Source organism: Erpetoichthys calabaricus, chromosome 5, assembly GCF_900747795.2.
Source record: "Erpetoichthys calabaricus chromosome 5, fErpCal1.3, whole genome shotgun sequence".
Classification (NCBI taxonomy): Eukaryota; Metazoa; Chordata; class Cladistia; order Polypteriformes; family Polypteridae; genus Erpetoichthys; species Erpetoichthys calabaricus.
In genome coordinates this window covers 178099144-178112131 of record NC_041398.2, presented here as the reverse complement: position 1 = coordinate 178112131, position 12988 = coordinate 178099144, and the positions used below count along the sequence as shown (strand labels likewise).

At 39.2% G+C, this 12988-nt stretch overlaps 1 protein-coding gene across 5 annotated transcripts in view; it reads left to right on the top strand.

The window, feature by feature from the left end:
- The window catches only part of cracd (capping protein inhibiting regulator of actin dynamics), a 325587-nt gene extending 318363 nt beyond the window's left edge, over positions 1 to 7224 (top strand). For all 5 annotated transcript variants that reach the window (XM_051927802.1, XM_051927800.1, XM_051927801.1 and 2 more), the window contains one exon: positions 5571 to 7224. In XM_051927802.1, coding sequence (XP_051783762.1) covers positions 5571 to 5725 — 155 coding nt within the window. In that variant the 3' untranslated portion in view covers positions 5726 to 7224. The remainder of the gene's footprint in view (positions 1 to 5570) is intronic.
- The last annotated feature ends 5764 nt before the right edge of the window (positions 7225 to 12988 follow it).

The following is a 12988-nucleotide window of genomic DNA, read 5'->3' as shown; positions in this document are numbered from 1 at the left end:
TATATTAAATGGCAAGGGACTTTTTACCTTTTACATTTTACCTTTTTCCGTAAAATGCCTGTAATTTTCTCTGACCGTAATACTGGCTTTGCTGTCCGTGATATGCGTTTAATTTTCTGTCACAACAGTGGGCAATCAGTAGACTGATGTAATGTGTGCGAAAATAAATCTACTTTTACTTTACACTTTACCGGGCCAAGCTTTCTTAATCGCAAATCTGACATCCTCAGAGTGAACACTTGCACAACAATGGGGAAGCTGGTCTCCGCATCTCAGTACCTGATTGGATTTTTCGTGTTTTCTGTTTTAGGTCTTACCTCATTTACCGATTTCCAATTGGATCTGCCGCGCGATATTTTATAGGTCCCGCCCTCTCTGTCTTGTGTGACGCGTCAGGCGGCCTTTGAAGCAGCGCACCGTGCCCCCGCGCATGCGCACTTCACCAGAAGACACACACACACGGACAGTGGACGCACACAGGGGTTTTATTAAAGAGGATTATATTATGGCCACTGACTTTAAAACCCAAACTGATGTAAAATTAAAAGCTTTAAGGGTGTGGATCAGGTGGCCATAGATGGAGTTAGCAAAAACACATGATGTAGGAAAATGAATAATCAAATAAATAATTATTACATACCAGCAGTGCATGGCCTTTATTTACAGTATACATTAAATGTATTAACTTTGACATCATAATGTTCTCTTTGCTTTTCACCTTTGAGAAGAATATTTTGTTCTTAAATTCCTCTTGTTATAGTGTTATTTTAAACCGGTGACTGTTAGTTGATCATTTTGGTATTGTGCTACTCCAGGCGTGCTATGCAGTACTGCTATATTTTGCAGTACTTCAGTGTTTTTTTGTAATTTTGAATGGTTAGCTTGTATCGTCATAGAATGGACAGTCTTCTGTTACTTACACACGCCCCTTCACAATACAGTTTGAGATGGATTGTTGTACCTCTCTGCTCTGTGTTGTGATCAATAGGTATACTAATCCTGTTCTGATTCACTCTTAAACCTCCATTGTACCAAACAAAAGCTTAATGACAAAGGACGATAAATGCAATATTTCTGACTTTTATTATTATAATTACTGTAAAATCACCATTGTAAAGAACATTTACAATATCAGCAATGCAAATTTAGCAACCTCACCCATAACACGGTGTCTTTAGGTAGTTCCTGGCCTAAAACAAAGGCATAATGAAGAATATGATGGTTTCTGTATTATATTTTACTGCATCTGTAGAAGTGGTGGTGGTGGGGAGGAGTTAGTTTAATCCTGCTTGTTATTACATGGCCGCCTTCCTTAACTAACATCTTGTGCTGCATTCATGTCTGCACACTCTATCTACAATATCTTCCAGATACTAAGATTAGTTTCAAAATTCTTCTGTGAATTGTTTGTTAACTTAGTATATTCAATGTAAACTCATTTTTACAGACTTTTTCAGTTACTGTGAATAAATGTATCTGCAAAATAAATCATTATAATAATAAGGAAACACTTAAAGACAATAAAACACAAGATTTAATTCATTCAGTTACTTCATTTGTGAAATAAACCAACAGTGTCTTAGTGCCAGACAGTGACCTTACATCTTAAGTCCTCAAGGACCAAAAAGCTGCATAGCTAAATGAAGTGGGCTTTTAAAATAATGACTGCAGGTAACGAGTGACTTTTATCTGGGTGTCATTTATGTAATAAGGCAGTCTTGTACATGAGCCCCAAGCACTTCATGCTTTGCAGATATATGCAAGCAAAAAATGTAAAAATATCAAAAGTAGTAATAAAATATAAAAACGCTTGTACATATAAACATACATGTAGCACCCAGCATTTTTCACCTCCATTGAAGTATATTTGAATATATTTACTTATTTTTAAAATGAATATTCAAACCTTCATTTTTTGGCTAAGTTGACAGTCCTAATGTACACATTACACAGATATGAGATAAACGTGAAGATTCTCCACTGCAGAACATCCTGAACTGGTAGTGAATCAGAGTATAAGCACTATGAGCATACATTGTGCTATCTACCATTAAGTACATAGTTACAATGAGTGTACGAAATAACCCAATGCTGATCATGGGATCCCATTAATAACAATAATTGCATTCATATAGCGCTTCCCTAGCTACTCAGTGTTCTTTACATAGACAGCAGAGAACTGCTTCAACCACCACCAATATTCAGCATCCACCTTAATGACAGCAGTTCTTATTACACCAGTATGCTAACACATTAGCTATTAGGTGGTCAAGGGATGAAAGAGATAGCCAAGTAGAGACAGTGATGATTAGGAGACCAGAATGGACAAGGCAAAGGTGGGCAATTTAACCAGGGCATTGGGGTACACCCTACTCCTTATGAAAAATGTTCCAAGATCTTTTATCACCAGAGACGCGAGTCAGGACCTTGGTTTTATGTCTCATCCAAAGGACAGCACCATTTTTTCACTACAGTGTCACCATCTCTACACTGGGGCATTGGGATCCTCTGACAGACCACAGATAACATGCCCCCTGCCAGCCTTACCAACACTTCTTCGTCACCTCTTCATTTGTGCTCCAGTAATGGCTAAACACTGAACTCATACTCTGGTACGGTAGAATATACTACACATTAGCTATGGAGAATAGTTTCAGTAAAGTAGATTACTTGGATCATACACTGGCACAATACCTGCACACAAAAGCAATGTCACCATCTGTTTCTGACAAGCTTCTTGCTGGACGGCCACTTCTCACTGGACATAGACGCTGTGTGTGCAACACTAAAATGGCTATTTCATGATGCGGATTAAGACAATTGCATATCAATAATAAATTCTGTCAAAGAGCAGTGCTGCAGATCTAGTTAGTTAAGAGCATACGATGCAGGAGTTTATCTTTTCAAGGGTACATCAGTACTTGTTTTGAATTCAAGTTTGGGAATATTACAGTGAGCACTGACATGAAAGGACTGAGACACACACTGAATAACGTGTATTGATCAGCAATGCCATACACTGCCTAGCAAGACTGATTATTTCACTTTCCTGTTCTTATAAGAGGTGGCAAATGCCAGATAAACAGCAAATGCCAACTAGGACTAGGACATGGCCAGCCTCACCCTATTCTCCTGCAACATGAGCACTGTCAGTATCTCAGTATCAGTAATCTCAGTCATTTTAGAACTATCTCTGTCCCACTCTTCAGTATCGCTAATGGCTGTGTGAGCCTCCAACATGTATCATTTCCTCAGAAAGTTTCTGCCCTGTACCTCGTATTGAATCCTCTCAAGACCCATCAAGGTGTATGCTCCCCATTCCCATCTGACAGCGTGCTGCTGCTGTCACTTATTAGGTTGTATTTTGCTTCTTTCATTTTTTGGGTTACATATATTTTTCCTTATTCTGTACTATTTTTTTTATCTTAGTCTTGAATTATGGGGGGTCTAATAGTAGTAAGTAACTTGTGTTTAGAGTTCTTGTTTTATTTTGGGACCAAGTTTTGGAATTCGTTAAGCTGTTTTCCATAGCAGTCGTTAGGGCTCACCCTGACCAAACCACAGGAAGTTACATCACATAATGTCACTAGCATGTCTCACTAGCCTCTCTGTCCATGATTGTGGATTAATCTCAAACCCTTTCCTATGCTTATACTTTCTAAAGAATCTCTGGTTTACAAGTATCGTACCCTATTATCTGACGTTGACAGTGGTTTAGTGATTTGGCTTTGATGCATGTTAGAAATTACTTCCTGGTTTTGACCTTCACTTCATTCATTGACTACATCTTTGTCTCCTAATTCATCTCTTCCACTGTGCCACTCAAGCGTCTAGCCTCACCCAGCCTTTGAAGGACTCACAGACTGCTGCCTTCCCATACAGTTTTCCTGTGTAGAGCATTCTGCTGGCTGCTACATTTCCCTCTCTTAAACGCAAGAACTGACATGAATTAATTTATAACATTATAACATTTCAGGGACTCCCACAATGTTTGCTTTTTGCTATTTGGGTGAGATCCCAGTCTTCTGGAACACCCTGTATTTCACACAGAAGTCACAGTATTGGGTGAACTTTCATGGTGGCACAGTGGTTATAGCTGCAGCCTCAAGAATCCAGCATCCTGGCTTTCAATTGCAAACCCTGTCATGGTCTGTGTTTGAATCAGTGTGGGGTTTCATTCATTGGGCTACATTAATTGGTACTGCACTTTTTATTTTGCATGGGTGGGCCATATGACAGATGACAGATGGTGTCCAGAACAAGTTCCTGCCTTGTTTCCACTATTGCCAGGCTAGGCCCCTGTCAGTGCGAATTGGATAAAGCAGGTATGAGAATGTTACTGAGCAGATAAACCCATGGAGTGACCTCTTTGACCCAATTCCCGAAAATACGTCCAAAAATGACCACTAGAAGGGGGAACATCTGTCAAAAACACCATCTAGATACAGAATCTTTGCAAAATGAAAGATTTATTTTTCACAAAAAAATGTTCTCTAATAACAATGAAACTACATGGAGCACAAACTCAAAATTAAATTCTCTGTAACTAGATGGCAGTCCATATTAAGCAATAGATTCCAGTAGTAAGGTCAAAACAGAGCAGAAGGTTGAAAAAAATTCAGAATATTACAAAAAACACAAAGCAGAGCGAAAGACACATAAACTCACCAACTCCCGAGTGCATTCACAATGAACCACCAGGAACTGTGGGAGACCCTGGATTTATATTGCGGAGGGCAGTTCCTGATTGTGATTGGCAGATGACCCCACCTCTTGGGGGACAATGCACAAAACACATGGAACATAACACAGGCAAAGAAAAATACAGCAGATAATTAACAAAAGTAACATTAACATAACTAGGTACCTCATCAAAGAACAAAAGGATATAAAGCAAGACTAGGAACCCTGGCTGAGATGTAACAGTCCAAATGTTGACGTAATGTAGAGCACAGGCTTTTATTTGCAGGTGAAATAGCCTTGCTAAGTTGGTGCTAAAGTAGGAGAGAACAGGCAAACATCTGGGTGTGAATTTGTCTTCTTGCTGAAACATGTAACAGTAGAATGTTAAATTAGTTAATCTGTCTTCACCAATGTTCTGCATGTTTTGGACTAAAGAGAGTCTTCATGATTCTTTGTATTTTAAGTAACATAGACAGTGTGCATCACATTATACTAACCACAGGGACAGCTAATGGAAGACCCATCCTTATTTATGGCCGCTGTAGAAGATCCTGTAAGGCTCCAAGTAGTTACAGGTTTCCTAAGGTGGACATGTAACATGTGCTGCTCTTCCTCACCACCTCGGTTGATTCACGATGCTCTCGTCTTCCTCCAATCTCAAAAGCCAATTGTATGCACTTCTATTTTTATGTGAAACGGTACTCCAGCACTAGCTATGTCGGCCTCTCGGTGACATATCTAGCAGGTCATATGCTTTCCGTCTCTAGTTGACAGTTATTACAAAGGAGCAGATGATGCTGAGAACGAGACACCTATACGTTTTCTAACAATAACAGATTTCTCCATCTTAGCTGCATAGTTAACACTTGTTCTTTTTCTCCTAACAGTCGAAATTGCTGACTCATCTTCTCCGTCACCCAAAGATGTCCCCAAGAGATTTCCTCCTTCAGAATCAGCACAAGTTACAACTGAACCTGCTTGGCTGGCCCTTGCCAAACGGAAAGCCAAGGCCTGGAGTGATTGCCCTCAGATTATTAAATAGTGACAAGCCTAAATCCAAGCCTGCCCCACCCAGTGCTTTTCTGGTCGATTTTTACTTCTCTGATTTTTATTTATATTATTTTTTTCGTGTTTTTTTTTTTTTAAATCATGTGTCACAATCAGTAATGGGTCTCTATATCAAATGAAATTGTCTGTTAAGCTTCAGGGGTCATAATGGGATGTGTTTATTCAGCACACTGAAGGGGAAGTGCAAATCATGGATGTTATGTTTGTATGATTACCAGCTGCCATTTTTAGCCAAACAGGTCGACTGGGCCAAACAGTAGGTACAAATCTTTGAAAATCTGCAGAAATTAACAAGAGGTAAAAAAAACGAAGAACAGCTTTGAGACGTCAAATGTCCAAAATCTTCAAAACAGTACAGCTTGGAAGGTGTCTGTTTCCGTATGTGCTAATCATGTCCTATTGATGTGTTTATGTCGTTTTAATTTATTTTTTTGAGATGGTAACAATGTCTAAGGGCTAGTATTGTATTGCAGAAGTCTGCTTATCACGTTCAGGGTATCCCATACCCATTTGATTCACTCCGTATAATCAACCGACAGCACTCTTCACTAATTGCAGAAATTTTGCCCAGACAGCATTATGGCATCAATTTGCTTTAACCATTATACAAAGCACTTGAGTTGCTCAGACGATAAAGGTAATTAAAATAATTTTTTTCTACTTTTTACAACAAAAAACTGTTAAGTATTTTCTAATTTACATTTCTAATTTACAGATGAAAGATCAATTGCATAATATTATCATCACCTGAAAAATGCAGCCATAAATCACATCTTTGCATCTCTCCTGTGATGTTCACAGTCTCAATTTGTAAATGAGTTGCTCCCTCGGCACTCATACCATATTTTTATATTTGTAAATTTCAGACGGTTTGCACCTTGATATAGCAAAATTAGCTTATCACGCCTAAACGTTTGTTTTTGCAAACGTATAGCACTAACGAATTTGCACTAAAAACACAAGTATTATTGTGCTGCCGTTAATAATCCACTTGACAGTAAGTTAATCTTGCACAGTGTTTCACGTCTCATTCCAACAACAACTATTAGCTAAATAGACAAAATTTCCTCCTCATAACAAATAATGTCTTTTTATTCTCCCTTGAATTGAACCCAAATGAAAAGATTTTTATAAGCAAACAGCAGCCTCCTCCAAGCATTAGCATATCACGTGTTTAGCAGAAGAACCGCGTTCTGTAAAATCATAGATGTGTGTATAAAAATGATTTTATGGTGTTTAAATGCAACTTATTTATTTTTTTAATTGTTCCAAAGTGCAACTGTTCTTTATCACCTCATTGTTTTTTAAAGTTTTACGTGACTGTGTACTGTGATCCTAGTGTTAGATAACATTCACTACTTTTCTAACTCTTTGTTTTGTTTCATCCTAAATCAGTATTGATTACAGTTGTTTCTGGTGATACGGATGTCTCGCAATACACCCCAGCAACATTAAATGCAATAGTTTCTTGCATTTCCAAGTCTTTGGTGTACGCTCTGTTTTCATTTTATTCAGATGACATTTTCATTTTTGGGGTCCTGAAAAAATACAAAGCAAGGTTAACGTGAGTGTTAGAATTCAGTGGGTGGCAAAAGTCAAATGCTTTTGATTAATTGGTAAAGCACACTTGGGCATCCTTTTTGAATTCCCGGGTCAATCCATAATCCAATAAAGGTATGAGATACGAGTGACTCAACCTTTACTGAAGCCCACTTGGACAACAGGCAATTCTGCATCTATAAATTTGCCCAGACACGGCTGTGTAGTGGTCCGGTGCTGCTAAGATTCACACCGTTGAAGGGACAGTAAGTTATTTATTTTTTTGGTGAAGTTTCCAGGAACGCACCCAGCCTTGGCCCGACTTGCACACACTCACAAGCAGAGACAAAAAGCGACTGGTAATAAAATGGCAATTAAAGAATGTATTAAACAATAATAAATGAAAACAACGATCCCAGCCCAGTTCCCTCTTATGGCGATGTACAATAAACTCGAATTCAACAATAACAAACCACTAACAAACATCACACACTATGAAGTCCATGAAAATGGCAACTAATGAAATGAACTGATGGTAGATAAGTCCAGTGAGCAGCACGCTGTATATGAATGTAAAGGTCAGTCATACTGGTATTTCCTGATGAGATAATGGTGTGTGAATCAGGAGTGGTCCTTTCTTTGCAAGATGACAACAAATCCTCCAAGACAGTCCTCATGCAGCAGCAAGACACCAGACTGTCCATACTCTCAAAACAGGAGATGATCCAGGGCAAAAAAAGAATCCACTCCAGACACGAAACACAAAAGACTTCCTCCCTTTTTGGTAACACTAGCCCCCTTTTAAATGTCACGCCAGCCCCCTTGTACCCAACAGTCCCTGCACTCTCAGCAGATGACCAATCAGAGCCACTGCAGGGACTGATGGGAGTTGAAATTTCAAGCACCACTACAGCTGGATGATCTTTTGTAACATCTTAACTTGTGTGTGGTAATTTGAGCAGTCTTGAGCATCCCTTTCTTTTACGGACTGGAATAAATATTGATGGCAATTCAAAAATGTGCTTTATCGATTACACAAAAGCTTTTGACTTTGTCACACATGACAAGGTGTAGATGGTTCTGGAAGAGTTAGGTGTCATGGAACATGTGATTCAACTGATTAGGTCATTGTATGATAACCAAGAAGCAACCAATCATAAAAACACAGCATGGGGATGCCGAATGGTTCATCATCAGGAAAGGATGCAGCAGGGATGTATCGTCTCTCCATTTCATTTTAGCTTGTGTGCTGAAATGATCAAGAGAAAACTGAACCCTGATCAGTCGAAAATCAGTGGCCTTAATTAACATCAGCATTCTGTGATACGCAGATGATACTACCTTGCTGTCAGAAAATGATCTTGAATGGCTGATCAAGTAAGTTAGAAATGAGATGCAACTGAATAATATAAACATGAAAATCATGACAGTGGCAGATAGGACAGTAAAGTAAGGATTGATGATGAAGAAATTGAATGTGTTTTAACAGTTTTATTTCCAAAATCGAATGATGTGGTGAATCACACCCCGAGGTCAAACAACGCATAGCCCTGGGTTGAAGTACAAAGATAAGCATGAACAAAATCTGGAAAAGCATAGACATCATTCTCACTACTAAATATCGACTTGCCCACATTTTCTTCGTTACAAAGAATGGCTGTGAAAGTTGAACTTGGACAGAAAAAAGATCAGTTCTTTTAAACTATGATGCTAACTAAAGCTGCCTCGCATACTGTGGACAGCAAAAGTTATAAACAGAGAAACTGAGTTGCATCAAAACAGACATAACTCTGGAGGGGAAAGATGACCAAGCTAAAACTGATTTATTTTGGGCCTCAATGGTTTACAGAAAGAAATCATGCTTGGAAAAGTCAGCAGAACAAAGAGACCAGGACTGCAAACTCTGGATGAATACCACTAAAATAACACAGTCATGAATTTGCAGCTACTAAGCGTAGCTACAGACAGAAAGGCTTGGAGGAAACTGGCTCAGAGAGTTGGCGAAAGTCTAAAATGACTGAATGGGTAAATCCATCCAATCAAGCGGGTGGCAATCATTTCTTAGAAGTTAAAGTCTCCATTATAAAATCCAGTAGTAGTTTGGGATAATAATTGAACTACTTATTTGCTTTCTGCGTAGTGAATCTTTAGATAGTAGAACCTCTTGGGTATTGAAGTAAAAATGATGAACACCATTAGGAACTGCTAGTAAAAGAACACACTTCTGGGTGAAGGGTTCAAAATGGTTCAAATAGTTCAAAACATCAAGACAAATAGATGATAAATTCAAAATTTGAACATAAATGTGAATAGGCATCATACTATCAAAAAGTGATTTGTATCCCGAAATATGTGTGAAAGCATTATGAAAAGGGGAAGAGTCGTGTGTTCCAAGTTACTTTAAATATCTCTGTCATCATTGAGTACCTTTGTTTTCAGATGCCCATGAGTAGCATCACAGGTTACTTCAGTGGCAGTGGCAGTGAAGTAAATCTAATGTCTCCATCCCCACTGCCAACTGCAGTCTAATGGTCTTGTTTTGGAATAGCAGAGTCTGGTCATCTTGTTGATGTGTGTGCACACCCAATTTGAAATTATTAAAAATTGAGCCCTGGGTCAGACAATACGTGCAACTTGTAAAGCGACAAGTGCGGACAACGGGTGGGTAGGCAGGGGACTCGGGTGGCTCTATTGAAAGAAATGAAACCAGGGAAAACTACACCAGATTTTTTATTATTTTCAGATGTTTTTCAAACATTCCATCTAAAACTTTGATGTTCTATTTGAAAAGAAAAATTACACAAGGACTGGAACAGAAAATTTCTCTATATGCAGATGATATGGTACTGTATATATCAAACCCACAAAATTCTGTGCCTGCAGTCTTAACTGCACTTACAGAATTTCAAAAGATCTCTGGTCTCAGAATTAATCTAAATAAAAGTGTACTCTTTCCAGTGAATTCTCAAGCATATAATATTAGATTTGACACCTTCCCTTTTAGCATTGCAGCTCAGTTTAAATACCTAGGGGTAAACATCACAAGTAAACACAAAGCTCTTTATCAACAAAATTTCGCCGTCTGTATGGAAAAAATTAAGCAAGACATGCATAGATGGTCAACCCTCCATCTCACTCTAGCTGGAAGAATTAACGTTGTTAAGATGAATATCCTTCCTAAACTTCTCTTTTTATTTCAAAACATTCCAATATACATCAATAAATCATTCTTTAAGCAATTAGATTCAACCATCACCTCATTTATTTGGAACTCAAAACATCCACATATCCAAAGAGCGACTATACAAAGACCTAAGACAGAAGGTGGCATGGCTCTACCTAACTTTCAGTTTTATTACTGGGCAGCAAACATACAAGCTTATAAAAACCTGGACACAAATAGATGATGCTCCTAGCTATCCATTAGGTGGATCTAACTGAATTCTCCCTATTAAATAGTGGATCACTTCTTGAAGGACACCAGTAGAAATTAAGGGTTTGTGTATTTAAAGACGAAGCCATACAGTGTCATGGGAATCCAGAACAAACCACTGAATCATCTAGCAGAAGAAGGAACTGTTAGCAAATTTTAAATAGGATCCAGATGTGACATTGGAGAAATTTGCTAACTGCTAACTGAACAGAGCTTGAGGGAAGGAGTCATTGCCTCTTACTTGTCCTTAAGTTCTAGTGCAGTGGTTCTTAAACCTTTTTTCTCATGATCCATGTCTATTTGACTGACCCTTTATCCCTGCAAACAGCGGCTGATCATCACACTGTTCTCCTAAATATCATCATTCCACCTTTGAGAGTCATTGCCAACTGGCTTCCTGTCCCCTTTGATATTGTCCAGTGAGGAGGGGATGTCCCACATGAAGAATCACCAATGAACAAAGTACAGCCATGCAAGTAGTGACCCTTCAAGGCTTTCAGCAGACCTTTCCCAACCCTTTATCATTCACTTAATTTGTAAGTCACGCTTCAGTGCGACTTAGTTACAGATAGAGCTCACAACCCAGGTTTTAACCCACAGTTCACAAAGCACTGTTTTAGGGGACTCTCGCCAAACACACCCCACTTCTGCCCAGTTGTGGTTGTATTAGGAAAATAGTTAAGAACTGTTGATCTGGAATGATCTCCCAAGAATTGCAGAGTGGAAGATATCATCATCTGGTTCATTATACACAGAGCTTATATGGTGCCTTACTCTATTTGGGGTTTTGATGCTTTTTGAGACAAATTACCTTTCCTGGGAGCAAGAGAGAGCCCACATCTCTAAGTAACCCTTGAGTCACAAGTCAGCGAGTGCAGTCATCTACTTTCCAGATATTAGAAACACTTCATACAACAGCAGTCTCCTAAGTGAGGAACAATTAAGTATAACATGGTGGTACCGTCCTGCTCAGGGAGTGCTGTTCTTCATTTTTGCCAGGAAGTCTTGTAAGGATGTACGGTGAATGACTGCAGGGAAGTACGGAGGAATGGGAGAAGAAGTTGGTTGCAGTCTGCCAGGTACGTGGTACTTGAGAGGTGATCTTCTGATACGACAATGGCACAAATCATACAGTCACAGCCACACCGGAGTATTAGAAAGACAAAACGGTAATGTTTTAGGAGAGCTGTATATACCTTCGGAACACAATATGTGGCCAAAGTTCAACTTGAAACATGAGGAAGCTTGAAAAAGGTATAAACAGACAAATTGACTGTGCCCAGATGTGCAGAAATGTTTGTCTAAGTCACACTCGCCAATTTTGATGGATGGTAACTACTTGTGGAGTTTTGTATTTTCGGTTTACTTATTAACTTAAAGGTCTGTTTTGGCCTTTGGTAAAATTTATTAGAAAATACATTAAACAAATACTCAAAACTTTTCTTTTTTTTCTGTTACCCCATGTTAATATTTTCATCTCATGTTTTCATGCAGAATGGAGATAAAATTTCCTGGTAGAATAGGCTTCTACAGGTTCCAGCACAGCCAATAGTATCTGAATGTCCATGTAATGATCTCATTTAACTCGGGTCACATCACCACCACAGGAGCCTTTTCAGAAATTTTTTAGAAACTAACACCGCAGGAACTCGGGCCATTTGTAGCTCCGGGGTATGTACTGGTCAGTCAACCAGGAAGTGTCGTGGGAGGGGCTCAGGTGGTGAATTGTGCTGATTGGTTGACTGCAAGCACCGCCCCATCTTACAAATCTCTTAGCTCTGAGAGCCATCTGTGAAGATGTGGTGGCCGGCTCCATGGGGTGCCCCACGATGTATCACATCAAAGCATTCGCCTCCCCTGTGAAGTCACAATTGGTTTGAAGAAATAAAGGGGAAGGGTCCCCTGTGAACTCCCGCTGACGCCACACTTTGAACCGCATCACTCTTCTTTGCATATCACATACTGTACTTTGCATAAAGGTCACAGTTCCTGTTCTCCAGTGGGAATGAACACATGAAAATGGCTCAGGGCTGGCATTGTGTGGGAACACATGGATTCCTGAAAGCAATGTTCCTGCGGTGGGAAAACGCCTGTAATGAATATGTCAGGTATCCAGTCGTATACTCCTAGCATCCCAAACACATGTATTTTGGCGAAATAAACCACTTGGAGAAAATGTTGAATTGAAATGAGATTTGAGGCTGGGTTTCTCAAAATGGCCAAATTGTAGCAACTAATGAGCACCTTTGTGATGCACATACTTGA